The sequence below is a fragment of the Vigna angularis genome, chromosome 2 (genome assembly GCF_016808095.1).
Source record: "Vigna angularis cultivar LongXiaoDou No.4 chromosome 2, ASM1680809v1, whole genome shotgun sequence".
Classification (NCBI taxonomy): domain Eukaryota; kingdom Viridiplantae; phylum Streptophyta; class Magnoliopsida; order Fabales; family Fabaceae; genus Vigna; species Vigna angularis.
This window is the reverse complement of record NC_068971.1, coordinates 51040261-51056045: the sequence shown is the minus strand read 5'-3', so window position 1 is coordinate 51056045 and position 15785 is coordinate 51040261. Positions and strand designations below refer to the sequence as shown.

The 15785-nt window shown below is 31.5% G+C and overlaps 1 protein-coding gene across 1 annotated transcript; it reads right to left on the bottom strand.

Annotated features, from left to right (window-relative positions):
• Positions 1–88: 88 nt before the first annotated feature.
• Positions 89–3819, bottom strand: LOC108328310 (uncharacterized). Its single transcript, XM_017562163.2, has 2 exons — positions 2760–3819; positions 89–805 (listed from the first exon to the last, which is right to left on the bottom strand). Exons 1-2 carry the CDS (start codon positions 3608–3610, stop codon positions 169–171), a joined length of 1488 nt encoding a protein of 495 aa, XP_017417652.1. The 5' UTR covers positions 3611–3819; the 3' UTR covers positions 89–168.
• Positions 3820–15785: the final 11966 nt, after the last annotated feature.

Here is a 15785-nt window from a genome sequence, read left to right as displayed (position 1 = left end):
TTTTTTAGATGTTTTTGTTGTGATCCATATAGTTGTCATCGTTAATTTTATTGTATTCATTTTTTCACGATTTGTATGAGGTATAATTTAATAAATGACTCACATTACAATATTAGTGAAAAGTACGTGTGTTATTATTTTTATAATAATTTGGTCTTAGACATGAGGCTAAGCAACATCAACAGTTACTATTTCTCGAAACTCCAACCTCCTAGTTTCGTTGTAGAAGGTTATGCGTTTGTTGGGCCAATAAGTTAACCATATCCAACCCCTAATCTCCCATTCTATTGTTTTTCCAATGGCTCCTTTGTCCACTTTCCACCACACTTTTTCTCCATATTCGTCGCCTGCGAAAACAATTCCTCCTTGCCTGGTGAAAGGTCGCAGAGCACTTGAGTATCGATTTTTGAACCATGACTTAGGATTAATCATAGCAAACTTTGAAGGCTTTGATGAGAAAACTTCTTTCCCGTCCATACTATCATGCAGAAACCAATTCAAATTTGCACTGTACCCATAAACAGATTCTTCAAATTTCCAAGGCTTCAAACTCACTGTTGTCGACTCTCCAGCAGACACCTTAAGTCCCACCGGAACCGATGGCTCGAAAGAAGCTTCTATACTTTTGTCAACTTCGAATTCTTTCTGTGGGTTCTCCGAGGATTTCCCGACCGATAGGCTCAACACTTGGTCTTGGACAATAGGTGTTAGTTGTAAGGATATTCTCGAAGGAAAATGTTTTTCAGCTGCATCAGCCCCTCTTTCTTTCATTTGAGATTCATTCACCAATTTTATAACATCACACCTGAAATAAATATATCATTATTTTCAACTCTTGAAAACTTTTAAAGATAATCAAAAATAGTCTTTTCTTTTTAATACATTACCATAATTGGAAATAAACATTTTTTTTCTACATCTCTTTTAAAAAAATTTATTATTTTATATTAAAATTAAAGACAACAGAGTGGATCTCCTTCACTAAATTCAATTAGTATTTTCAATTTAATAACTCGCTTTTTTTAAGTTCAAAATTAAATTAAAAATAATTAAAAATATTATTTTTTATTACATTATTTAGAAAAATGTTAGTGCATACTAGTATTGTAATTTAGTTAAATTTTAATTATAAATTATAATTGAATAATTTAATATCTAAAAATATTAATTACTTTAATTTATCTATTTAAAATATTAATTATCAACAAAATTATATAGTTAAATATGTTTTTAATATTAATATATATATATATATATATATACGAAAAAAAAATAATCCATTAATTTATTGGTCCATCTTTTAATAAGACAACCATATTTTTAACATATTTTGTTACAATAGATAAGATCAAAATAGGTCGAATTGACATTTAGTTATCTTAATAAAAAAAATCATTTTTAATTACACATTTTAGTATTTAACTATTATTATTTTAAAATTTGTTGTCTAAGGTTTTCTTTGTTCATGTTATAAGGTTAAAACAATGTTGTATTTTCAAAATATGCTACCAATTTGTTACAAATTTGACAAACTAAAGTATATGAAAATAATAAAACATGTAAGAAAAACCTTAAATAATAAATTTGTAAATGCTATATAAATAGGTGATAAAGTGCAATTTAACAATTTTTAATCTATTGGAATAAATAGTGACGGTTCTATTTTATAGTTGGTGTGCTGGTCACTAGAATTTTGAATTTTTTTAATCCACATATTTTTTTTAAAGAAAAAACAATAGCACCCTATCATCAATCTAATAAATCTATTGAATTTATTAAAAAGAAAAAAAAATAAAACAATATATTATATATTTCAATTTTATATACTATTGATTTTTTTATGATAATAAAAATAATAGAATTATTATTATTAGTATAATTATGAAATATAAATAATTTTTATAATTTTATCATAAATATTTTTTATTTATTTTTTTATATGATTTTATAATTAAAAATTAATTAAATTTTAAAACATGTCAAATTAAAATACGGTAAATTTTAAAAAATAATAAAATTGATAATAAAATTATTTTGATTTAAAACTAATATTTAAAAAATAAATTTGAAAAACGAATGTGGATATCAAAACACGTCTTGTTTTTATGTATAAACAAAAAGGAAAATTTTCTTTATACATATTTTAAATAATGTTGATACTGTAAATAATTATACCACGTGAAAGACACTTATAATTTGTCCAAACATAAATATTTAATATTTTTCAATACAATTATATACTTTTATAAAAGCTTGCCATATTTTTTTCTTGCATTAAAAAGACTTATTGATCCGACGATAGAAATAATTATATAAAAATGAAATCGTTTTTTAATAATAAAAATGAATGATAATATATTTTTATTGGAGAGAAAATACCGTAATCAATAATTTTAATTAAAAATTAAATTGCATTTCCAAAATGATTTTGATTGGCAAAATATCATTAGCAAAAGACGAATGAGATTCCTAAGATAAACGTTTTACTTTTGATGATCTTAGAAAGAAAATAACCATGGTTTGACATTATATTTTTTAATATTTCTATTTTATAATTATGAATAATATTATTTTGATTTTAAAATTTTGTTTATTTTTTATTAGTTAGTACATAATATTTTATTATTAAAATGAACTGTAAAATGGAAAAAAAAGTGACTTTTGTTATTTTCTAAATTTTCAATAACAACATAAGCATAAGCTAATAAATGGCTAATTGTTAACTCTAAGTGTATTATCTCTTGATGAGTTTAGCATACCTTATGTTGTCAATGTCCACCATGATTTCAACCCACTCTTTTTTTATCGAGACTTTGTGATTGAATTGAAAAACAGCTTCCACATGGTGATGTTTGAGGGAGAATTGAAGTCTCTCACTTGCTGGATTACTTTTTGAGTTCTCAACATCCATGACTACGAGGGGGCAATACAGCTGCACTTTCCACAACCCAATTGCCGAAAGGGAATACGAAAATAATGGACAAGGTGTTCTGAAGGGGTTGTGATGTGGTTCTTGTTCCCCGACCCAGTTAGTAACTGCAAGGTTCACAGAGCGCATCCACAACTCTTCTACGTTAGAGCCTAAGAGTTTCATCAGCGTGATTGATGCTTTTCTTGACTGAAAACCTGTCAGGTGATCTTTCAGGTTACTAATACACCCAGAACGAAAATCTGCAGCAGGAGTTTCGTATATACAAACTAGGAACAAGAGAGTGAAGAAAGAAAGATTGAAAACGTCTGAAAAGTTGGGAGTGGAGTCAAGTTCTGGAAACCTGAGGAAGGAAGTGTTCTTGTTGGAGCCATAAAGAAGGATGGCCTGGTTGATATTGACAAAGAGACTGGAAATGGTTTCTTCATCTATTAACTTTTTTGTTTTGGAGCTTGCGTGCTTGAAAGGTTTTGAGGTCCAAAGATGGATAGGAGTGTTGCAGTCTGCTATAATGACAAAGCAGAATTTTGAGGAATCATGGTTTTTGGTTACGATAAGACTGAGACATGGTTGGCAAGAGGTTGAAGAACGTATGTTTAGTGAAATTGGATTTGTTTCCCATTCTGAGATTGGTGGAAGCTTCTGAATCCAGCAAAACACATCAGGAAAACTGTAGGCCATGGATGAAGCAACTTGTACCTCTCTCTCTTTCTAATTCGGGTGCATGCATGTGAAGGCTTCACGTATTTGTAGACTCTTCCATGATTGTGGACAATGCAAATACTGTAGTGAAGGAAGAACAATATGAAAAAGAAAGGATCATGATTGCTACCATCATTAATAATTAGCTCCATGGAAAAAAGTAAGATTAACTCCACGGGTAATTCAACAAGCTAGAAACTATTTAGATCACTATCAAATGTCAAACACTGTACGTTATAGATAATATTGTACGTCTTCCCTACATAATTTTTATACTTTTTGTTTATATGAAAAAAGTATATATGAATATATATATATATATATATATATATATATATATATATATATATATATATATATATATATATATATGGGTTTTCAATTGGTACATTTTAACAATGTGTATCGGGTTTTAGTAGACAAAAATACTCTTATATATTATGGATTCTAAGTTTTAAGGTTAAGGGTATTTTAATAATTTTCATTCTCAAAACTAAAAAAAAAACTCCAAAACCCTTGCTCACCTCTCTCATTCCTCTCAACCCCTTTCTCTTTCATCTCTCTCACTCCAATTTTTTCTTTGTCATCCTTACTGTAGCCCTAATTGAAAAAATCAGAAACACTTGTTGTTAAACAATTTGTCTTTGTAAAGAGTTGAGTCATTGTCATATTCACCTTCACGCAAAGGTTCATTCAAGATATCTTCAATTTCACCATCTTCACTAATCTCTCTAATTTTATCATCTTTAAAAAAAAATCCTCCAGCACAATTATCAATTCCTTCGGATGTCATTATGTCTGTGAAAATTAGATAAAATTATATACAACAAAAATTATAAAATGAAAACTCATTAAAAAATCATTTTTTGTAAGAAATTGTTTAACATCGAATGTTTCTGATTTTTTCCAGGCCAATTACCAATTCCTTTTATGTCATTATGCTTATGAAAATTAGATCAACTTAGATAAGACAAAAATTATAAAATGAAAACTCATTATAAAATCATTTTTTATAAGAAATTGTTTAACAACGAGTATTTCTGATTTTTTCCAAGTCAATTACCAATTCTTTTATGCTTGTGAAAATTGGATAAAATTATATAAGACAAAAATTATAAAATGAAAACTCATTATAAAATTATTTTTTGTAAGATTGTTTAACAGTCCTGATTTTTTTCAGTTGGGGCTACCATAGGATGACAGAGAAAATGTTGGAGTGAGAGAGATGAAAGAGAAATGGTTGAGAGGAATGAGGGAAGTGAGCAAGGGTTTGTGTTTTTTTTTTAAATAAAAAATATTAAAATACCCTTAACCTTAAAACTTAGAATCTATGATATATAAGAGTATTTTTGTCTACTAAAACCCGAGACACATGGCTAAAATGTACCAACTGAAAAACGAGGAATTTATATTTATAGTTTATTTGAACTTATTTTATGGTATAAACATTTGTTTAAGAGAACTTATAAAAATAGTTTGCGATGTATCATAACTTATTTTCAATTTATTGTAATACTTTAATAACTTATAAAAACAATTATATATGAAAATAATTTATATTTATTTTATTTTCAATTATGAAAACAACTAATATATATACCCGATAAAAAGACTTGAGTTTATTATATATTTATATAGGCTGGATTGCTCTTAATCAAATTATAGTATAATTCTTATCTAGGTCTTCAATTTAGCAAATAGTTAACACTATAGCACTACAGCACCCGTTGCTTCATAGGTATTTGTCACCGTCATCTTTTTATTTGTAAAAGGACCACTGAATCATGGATATACAATATCTACGTACATACAAAAATGGTAGTAGGGTAATGCTTCATGAATAAGGTAGTCTGTTACAGATGAAGATTCGTGTATGACAAAATGTTTGTTATTGTTAGAGCTAGCTGGTAACTTCATCATTGGGTCATATTTTACCTTATTTTCACATGTTTGATGGCATTGAGAGTGACGACATTTATGATTAAGAAAAATATGAATTCAGATTGTCGTTGATTAGGAAAAGATAATTACATGCACGTAAAGAGAAAAATCTGAAATTACTAAAATTGTGATAGCCAGACATTTGATTGATTTGAAGATTTAAGTCTTATCTCGTTTCGTTAATTATCTTTAAAAAAAGTGTAGATTTTGGTACTCTTTTAAAATATCAGTAATATTACACCAATCACGTCTCTTTGTACGAAAACCCTTCTCTTATGGAGAATAACATACTAATTAAAAGAAGAAAGAGAAAAATGTCCAGAAGTCCAAAGAAGAAGAAGAAAGCTTCTTTCGAAAAAAAAAAGGTAATTTGTTAGCATTGAAAAATACAAATCTGAATTATAAAGCAATGAGTCGCATAGCGAGTTAGTCTAATGTTTACGCCACCGAATATTTAGTTGTTAACGTTTAAAAGTAATTTGTGGTAGTCTCTTTCAAAGAAATTTCTGTCCATATTATCCCGGTCTCAAATTTTCTTCGGGAAGGATTTGGGATCTCGATAAGAATAAGAGACAGGTTCAATACAAGTTCATCTAAGATGCAATGTGAGAGTTTAATTTGTGTTACGTGAAAGGTTTAATTATAGTCACGTGTACATATACATCTAAAATCCAATAGTGTAGGCACGCTTTTAATTTGATATTAATTATAATTTTGATTAATTATATGTGAAAGAGTTCAATCTACCACTTTTCTTATCTTTCTTTATCATTAAACAAACTATATAACTTAAATAATATAATAAGAGATACATGATGATTTTTTATATTTTTACCAAGTTAATTTCATATTATTTAGGGATTGTGATATAAAATAATTTAAATACCCCTTCCAACCTCGGCGACACTCTTTAAGAATATAAAACCCTCACAAATAAGATTCCAAAACATGTATGGTGATGGACTTTAATGTCATTTGACGAAGTTAAGATTGAAATATTAGAATCCATCAGGAGATCGATAATGGAACATTTAGTCCCTTAAGCCTTCCTATAAAGATAATCAATCATTTCCTTTAGATCTCGACTAGAACATATATTTTTACCACACTCAATATTTTCATATTACTTAAGAATCGAGGTTTAAGACAATTTAAATAGTCTTTCTACACTTTCATACATATTTTAAGAGTAAAATCAAAATTTTAATCTCGAAAACGGACAATACTTTGAATGTATGATAATTGACCTTAAAGATATGTCACTTGATAAATTTAAGATTAAAACATTAAAAATAAAATTATGTTCAAGATTTAATGAATTAGTACTCAAGTTTACACACTAAACCGGTGAATTTTTAAAAGTTATCTCTATTATCTGGATATTTTAGAGTAAATCAATAATTCACGGAATTGGCAGAACTTGTAAACTTGTATTTGTATATTCATCCTAATCAAATTTTATTAATTTAACGAGTCTTGAGTAAATTTGAAGATTACATAAAACAAATTAAATCTCACATAATTAATTAATACTAAATTTAGTTTTTAAATATACGTTAGTACTATCACCTGTCTCATCCGACTTCTTTTAATTTTAAGCTAGAATAATTTACATATTTTCAGTAACTAAAGTATGTACGCATTGCACTTTTCACATTTTTCTTTTTTAATTTTCAGCAACTAATACTATGATATATTACTAAATATTTGCAGATACTCCAATGGTGTTTTACCCTTCTACGGGTCACATTTCTACTGGTTTTACTAGCTCCTATGTAAGAAAGAAAGTTGTATTGCTGAATTATAGCAACTGTTTTTACACATAAATAACAAATAATTTGAAAGGTTTGAAATTTCTTTAGAAAGAAGTAAAAAAAAAATTAAAATGTTTTGGAGATATTAAACTGCATGTCTTCTTCCTCTTTAGGAATTCTTTCAAGGTACATCTAAAACAGTTGAACAAAAACTGTTTCCAGTTAAAGTTTGTTGTCATTTGAAACAAATCTTTCCAATTAATTAACGGTTAATCTCATTTCTGGATAAACTATAAATTTAGTTAAGCGTACATAAACCTTGGCATAAAAACCAGAGTTCCTGATTTAATTAACTTTCTTTTGCCCATGCTATTGTGGTGTTATCTTGAAGCCATTTTCCTCTTCTTTCCTCATTTGGGGAAGCCGTGGGCATATAAGTAGCTGCTATACCATTGAATTTTTCTTATGAGTTTGGCTTTTAGAAAGCCAAAGTGAAGACCATTCATTTCTAGCAAAATGAAATTTGACCTTTGTTGTAGTGATTAAAAGCGTGATGATATTAGTCTTCCCATTTGGGTTATTTGTAGTGTACACACCTCCACCTTCTCTCGTGACAACCTTAACCCATTTCACAACTATGTCCTTGTCCTTCTCTCATGATAACTGTGTCTGTTTCATTGACCTCGTGGCCATAACTCACACCTACCATCCTTGACCTCACACAGAATAAACATAGTTATTTAGGTAGATGTGTTGGATTTGCATCGGCATTATTTTTCAACAGATTAAACTTTCTATTTCCTTTTTATATTTTGAAATATTAATACACTATCATCATTTGAGAAATGGAAAGTAATTTCATAAAATAAATTAGTTTTAAGTATTTGAATCACAACCATTAATATTTATAACTTACAGAGATTTAAAAATATAAAAACATTATAATAATTACATTAACAAATGGGTCTCCAACAATCTCTCTCTCCAATGAGATCTGACAGTCATATAAGGGATTAATATTACTTTCTACCAAAAACCTTAAAACAATATGCTAATAGGTCTTTCATCTTTATATACTATTTTACTTTCTCATTTCTATCCAATGTGGAACTTAAACTCACTTGATTTTCCAATAGAGAGAACATTTTGTGTTATTGTCCAAAGGACTAACCCATTTTTGTTAATTAACATACAATCAAAGGGAGAATAAAATGAAAATTTGAAACACACACACACACACACACACACACACACACACACACACACACACACACACACACACACACACACACACACACACACACACACACACACACACACACACACACACACACATATATATATATATATATATATATATATATATATCACTAGTACAATAAACACAAATGGCATCGGTTAGTTTCGTTTATACGCACCGGTTTTACAACCGGTGCATATAAAGGCGAGGCAAAAAGGATACGTTTAATGCCTCGGTTGCAAACCGGATCAAAAAGGGATTGATTTTCGTCTCGGTTATCTTTTGAACCAAGTCAGTATCTTAAAAAATTCAATAAAAAAAAATTTCAGAAAACTGCTGAACCATTTACCATTTTCTGGGTCTTTCCTCAATCCTTTAACACAGGAGCCATGTCTCAATGCAGAATTCGAACTCAAGCATTTTCAGTTATAATTCCAAAACGCAAACCAACTCCAGAAATCAGAATAAGATACATCACAGAGCAGATAAAACCATAGATCAGAGTAAGGATACATCTAAGAACAGAGTATAACAAATGGAAAAAAATGAAAGAAAATCCTCATTTGACGCTGCCATCCTCGGCCCCCATTTCCCAGCTCCTTCCTTCTCCCTCATTTCCCAGTACAAAGAAGTCACCTTTTCAATTGGTAGAACCCAGCCTTCATCCTCATTGACGCTGTCATCCTCGGCCTTCGAAGCGGAGCCAGACGGTCCCAAAACAGCTTCATCCACGGTGATTGAGGGCTCGGAAGGGGGCTGGACCGGGTGCTAGGCCAGCGGCTCCACCACTGGCACGGGCCGCACCAGGCGGTCCACGAACAACACTAGATCTGAGATCGCGTCAGCTGGTGGAGTGAGATCGCGTCCGGTTGGGTGGCGATTGGTGGTGGGGTTGGGGTTGCGGGGTGGGAGGCACGACGGAGCGAGGGCCAGGGAGCGGCGGAGCGAGACTGAGGGAGCGGCGGAGCGAGAGCGAGGGAGCGGCGGACGAGACTGAGGGAGCGGCGGAGCGAGAGCGAGGGAGCGGCGGACGAGACTGAGTGAGCGGCGGAGCGAGAGCGAGGGAGTGGCGGAGCGAGAGCGAGGGAGTGAGAGAGCAAGGGAGGAGGGAGAGGGAGGGACAGGGAGGGAGAGTGAGGGAGAACGAGTGAGAGGGAGGGAGAGTGAGGGAGAACGAGTGAGAGGGAGGGAGAGTGAGGCAGAACGAGTGAGAGGGAGGGAGAGTGAGGGAGAACGAGTGAGAGGGAGGGAGCGAGGTAATGAGCGAGGGAGTGTTAAGATCTGGAAAATGAATAGGTCTCAGTTCTTGCTCGCCTGAAGCCATACATACGTATAGGTCTCGGTTCTACACCTGACCGAGGCCTATAGTTCTTAAAAAAAATGAAAAAAAAAATATGAAATGATTATATACCTCGGTTTCCGTTTAAACCGAGGCATAAACATTATTTTACACTGGTTCTGAACGAACCGAAGCCATAGGCTCTGCACTTATTTCAAATTTCAGAGACTGTCAGGGGGTAGGTGGGCTTTTAGGCTTCGGTCATTACTTTAACCGAGGTAATATAGCTTATATGCTTCGGTTGATTTTGGACCGAGGCGTATAAGTTGGCTTAAACTGCAAAAATGCCACCGCATTTTGATAGACTTCGGTTGCACCTAAACCGAAGCCTATAACGCGAGTTAAAAAGCAATTTTTTTACTAGTGTATATATCCTAAAATTTTTGATTTGAAAAATAAAAATTATTTACTAAAAAAAGTTTAAAGGGTCTTATTGAAAATTTTCGTTCTTATAAGAACATATATTAAGAATAATCAAAAGTAGATTCTAAATATAATAAAAGAATAAATAAACTATCAACTAGATAATTATACATAAATAACAATATTATGAATAAGTTGTATAAATAATGACAACATTTTAACACCATCTACGTGTTATTTTGTGATTGATTCATATTGATGTTTATGATTATTATTATTGATTGTGGAGTAATTTTAAACAAATCACAAAATGACACGTAGATAATGTTAAAATATTATCAAAGTATCATTATCCAAATAATAATATTATGAATAAGTTGTATGTATATCAGTGTAAACAAAATCACTATTCATCATATATAGTTGATCGGTCGCCATGGGGTGTTGCTCCCTCCACCACCTCATGTGCTTCCTCCACCTCTCCACTGTTTGTTTTATTTCAAACATACCCTCCACCTTTCTACTATTTTTTTTATTTCAAAAACACTCTAGACCTCCCTACTGTCTCCATTGCTGTTTTGCCTCCACCAAGATTTCCTTATCAAGCTTAATCGCAATCGCAATAAGCAATAAGCAATTGTTACATTGTTCGTCACGACAATCATGGAGCCCAAAGCTCGTGATCTTTGCCACCAAATTGCGGTTTAGGAGGACTGTGGATGGGGTCAAATGGTAGTCAATGACGGAGAAGACGACGCCGCAGACGCAGAGAGGGAGGAGGGTGAGGATGAGGGAGAGCAAGATGAGGGTGGTGTGGCCCTTGCGTTCGAAGAGGTTGAGTTCGGAGAGCTTGGAGTGGAGCTTCCGAGTCGGAGGAGGCGATAGAGACGACGTAGTCAGAGAGGAGGAGGCCAGTGGAGAATGCGGGAAGGAGGACGGCGGCGGCGGAGGGCGAGTGGAAGGCGAGGAAGGCGTTAGTGGCGTCTATGCCGGCAACAGTGAGAAGCGGGAGGGCGCTGTCGGGATGGCGGTGAAGCCAGGAGGAGACGTCGTAGATTTTGCCATGGATTGAGATCCACGCGTCGTTGCGCAAGTTGTGTTTGCGGAGTTCAGAGGAGGAAATGTAGGTTGTGGGAGGGTCCATGGTGTGAGAGCAGAGTGAATGATACTCTTGATGTCAGTTGTTCTGCTTGGATGGACTGGTTTCACGGTGACCTGCAGTTTCAAGTGGAGCATCATTTGTTTCCCCGACTACCGCGTTGCCATCTGAGGAAGATCGCGCTGCTATTGGTAACTTTGGCCTAATATTACAGTTTTGGATCACAACTGTAGAATTGCCAAAGATGAAATCAACCGTGCCATTGATGTTACATTCTCAACCGTGCCATTGATGTTACATTCTCTGTACAATTGACAGTTGGAATAAGCATATAGAGTATCGTGATATGCATCAATGCGACACCTATAGAAAACTGTTTGATCCGCACTTGTCATTACTGCTTGATGCTTCTGTGGACCAACACTGTTCCTTAAACCCATATCTCTAGCACCTAACAAAATATTTCCTAGTCATCCAAAGTGTGTTTATGAAATGACAAATAAACGGACGACGAATGTCAACATCCAAACAAAATATTGCAATACTACGGTTGGACGGATGTCAACATCCGTGGACGGAGATCGACATCTGTTGACATCCGTTTGTCCTTCAACAGAGGTTCATGTCCGTCCACGGATGTTGATATTTTTCCTTCAACGGAGGTCCATGTCCGTCCATGGATGTTGATATCCGTTTAATTTACATCCATTTAAATATTATTGAAGGGCAAAAGAGGAATTGGGAGGTGCAAGAAGTAACGTGTGGTGGTGGAGGGAGTAACACCCGTCGCCATGACATGCAAAATCTACGGCCCATGTGAGCCAACAACGAGTACAAGTGGCCTACATAATCCGTAAAAGAAAATGGGAATTACTTCCTGTACCCCTCAACTTTCTTCTTGCACCATCATTAAAGTTAAATTCCAATAATAACCTTGATAAATATTTCATTTAACCTTACTTTTTTCCCACCTTATTCTTCTTCTTCAAAGTGAGGCTGCTGCTGGTGTGCATTGGTGGTGCGGCTGAAGCAGCTGTGTGCAGAGTCTTTGAAGTCAGTGGTGCACGCCAGTCTCGACGTTCGTGATTTTCCGATGAAAACCCATTTTTTTCAGGAGATGGTTTGTCAGAGAGTAAAAGGCAGAAAGGGAGAGGTACATAGAAAAGAATTCGGAGTTATCTAACTGAAAAAACTTTCTGAACAGTTTCGAAACCACCTTTCCGGTACTTGTTTCCAAGGAAAATTGTTTTCAACGTAATTTATCATGTAACCAAATACATACATACATTCTAACTTAAAGCAATAATCAAAGAACCTAGTTATATTACTGTACTTTGTTAAACAATATTTTTGATATAGAAAATTGATTAACAACTGTTACTCGTCTGCGTATACATAATATAAGATTTCTTTAAGATTATTTTTACTCGTTCTATGATAAAAAGGTAAAAGTTTAAATTACCAAACTAAATTATTAAAAATTATAAACTGAATATAAAGAATAAGTTAAAAACTTAGTGAAATTTAGTATTTAAAAGTATATTAAATAATATGACACTAACATTTCTTTACTAGAAACTCTCCTTGTAAAAAATATTTTTAAAAACATTAAATTCTTAAAACAGTTTTTAAATTTATTATACCAAAAGTTGAAAAACTTTAAAATGAAAGGTGATTGTTGAAATGACTACTAATTGATGGAGAAATTTTGTTAGCACACTTCATTTACAATAAAAAAAGAATATAGATAAAATAATTATGATAAGAAAAATAAATTACGATATTTAAAAGATGGAAAACATCTATTATAAGATGACACCAAATTTATTACCAGGAAAATTATTTTTTATATTAGTTATTTATTATAGACATTTTTTATACATAGTGGTAAAATTTTTAAATCACATATCAGTTTATATACGAAATAGACATGCCAACATGGTTTTATAAAATTGATATGTCTAATTATGGTTCAAAATACAAAAGAAAGAAACAATTTTTCAGTTGTTTGCCAACATAAATGTAAAAACTAAACATATTACATTAATTTAGTATGTCACTTTCTATTTTAATTTTATTAAATGATTGTATTTTGCTTTTATCTTAAATTTTATTTATATAATTACAAAAATTTTGTGCACAGAATAATCAAACAAATGATAAAAAAATGTAAAGAAAGGTAGGTCAATATATTAAAAAGTCTTTTACAAATTATATTTTTCTGATGTTCTAAATCCCCAAATCCACTTCGTAAGTTGTTTCCATCTAAATTTGTTGTACTATAAAAAAACGATAACTGTCTTTTAGAATTTTCCAGTTTTTCAAGTTTTTAGTTGATACATACAGTGTTTTCTTTTGTAAAATCAAGTTATTTTCTGCCGGTACTTATTTGTAATAAAAATAATATAAATTAAAAAAGATCGACTTGAAATACCAGTACTTACTAATATTATTGCTACTATATATAAAAAAAGTTATACTTATTGATGTTATAATCATAATATGTACTTATTGAATCAAAATTATTCTTGCAATTTTTTTTACTTCACGAATTTTTATTAATTGATATTCGTGTTCCGAATCTCTTTTCATTGGTGGAATACTTACAAAAATTTCTCCTCAAATTAGTGTTATAGATAAGAGATTTTAGCTAAAATTATATTAATACAAAAGTGAAACATGATTAAAATAATATTTATAAAATTATTTTATTAATTATAGATTTTCATCTTAATAGGTCTTAATTATAAGCGAATTGATCCATAGGTCAAATGATCAGTTTATATGTAATAATCTATAATATTTTTACCTAATACGTTTTTTATAGACAAATAAGTACTAATAAGTGACACTCAGCTCCAGTGAGTGTCATATTAAATTTAATCTTTTAGAAATACAATCCTTAGTATTTAATATTTATATTATAAATTATACTAGCTACAAAATATTTGGTAACAGGTATCCTATTTATATTTAATTAACCGATCACCTTAATATTATAATTAATAAAATCCAAAGATCTTCAACCACGTACCTTATATAAAATAAGACATACACGTATTATTATTCTAAATTAGAACATAGAATATGAGTTGGTATTATATGGTATCTCCATACTAGATTGATTATAACAGAGGCATTATATGTGTTAAAATAATTTTAAAAAAATGTGAGAAGACGAGTTTTAATAACGGTCTGAGGCCTACACTTCTGACACCTTAAAAGGGAATATAATAGTTCTTTCCTACGAAAAACGACATGAAGAAAGTGTCAAAACCTAAAAGAGATGGATATTAAGGTCGTTCCCTCTCCCTCTTCACCACGTGACACATTTCACTCAAACTTGAAGATGCCACCACCCCATGTTCATGTCAGGCAAGCCTCTTCAAATTATATAAAATCATTAGAAACAGTGTGTCCAAATGAAAGCAAGAAGATAATGATAACTGGATAAGGATAAATACGATGGTTTGTAAACATTTTTTTATAACATTTTAACATCATTTATTATTAATTATGGAATAATTTTAGATTAATCACAAAATAACAAGTAAACGATGTTAAAATATTTTTAAAATATCGGAAAAATATTCATTACATTCAATTTTAGTCTTCCGAATAAGAAAATAGAATTCTTTTTCCACTTTTGAAACATTATTTAATAAATCTAGAAAAAATAAAAATTGTTAGATTAAAATAATTATATTAATTTATTTTTTAAGTTAAAATAGTGAAAAAAGAATTTTAATTTCTTTAAATATAAAAACATACTTATTATTTTTTTATTACCAACTTCAATTTATTAAATATTATAAAATGTTATCACTCCTTTCTTTTATATTTTACAATAAATTAATATCTATTTTAAAACGTCTTGTTGTTTTCATCTAGTGAATCGTCTAAAATTTCTTTAATTTTTACTAATCTTGGTATGATATGTAATAAGGGTTAATGATTTTTTAATATAGTCTTTACTATTATCTAAAATTTGTCGCAGAAGAAAAAGTGTGAGCATATTAATAAAAAAAATGTAAATATAGATGAGATATAAATATGTCAGAATTAAGAGCAGGTTTTGTTCTGAATTACCGAATATTTTATGTGTGCGGAGTGGAAGCAGAAGAGGATGAGGAAGGAGCCGTTGGGGGTGGAGGGGCGCGGCTTCTGCAATAAAAGAATAGCGCGCCATCATTTTAACTTAACCCTTCCAACAAATTATCGCACCACTTTACTAATACTAATGCTCGTCAATAGTTTCAACTTACAAGAAAACTAGCCGTTGCTCACTGTTTCTCGCAAACAAGGACAACTCTGCATTCACTCTTTCTCTCTGTCACGCTCTCAACCCCCGCGCGCACCTACACTTCTTTATGTCATCACGTGATCCTTCTCCTTCCCTCTCTCTCTCTCTCTCTCCT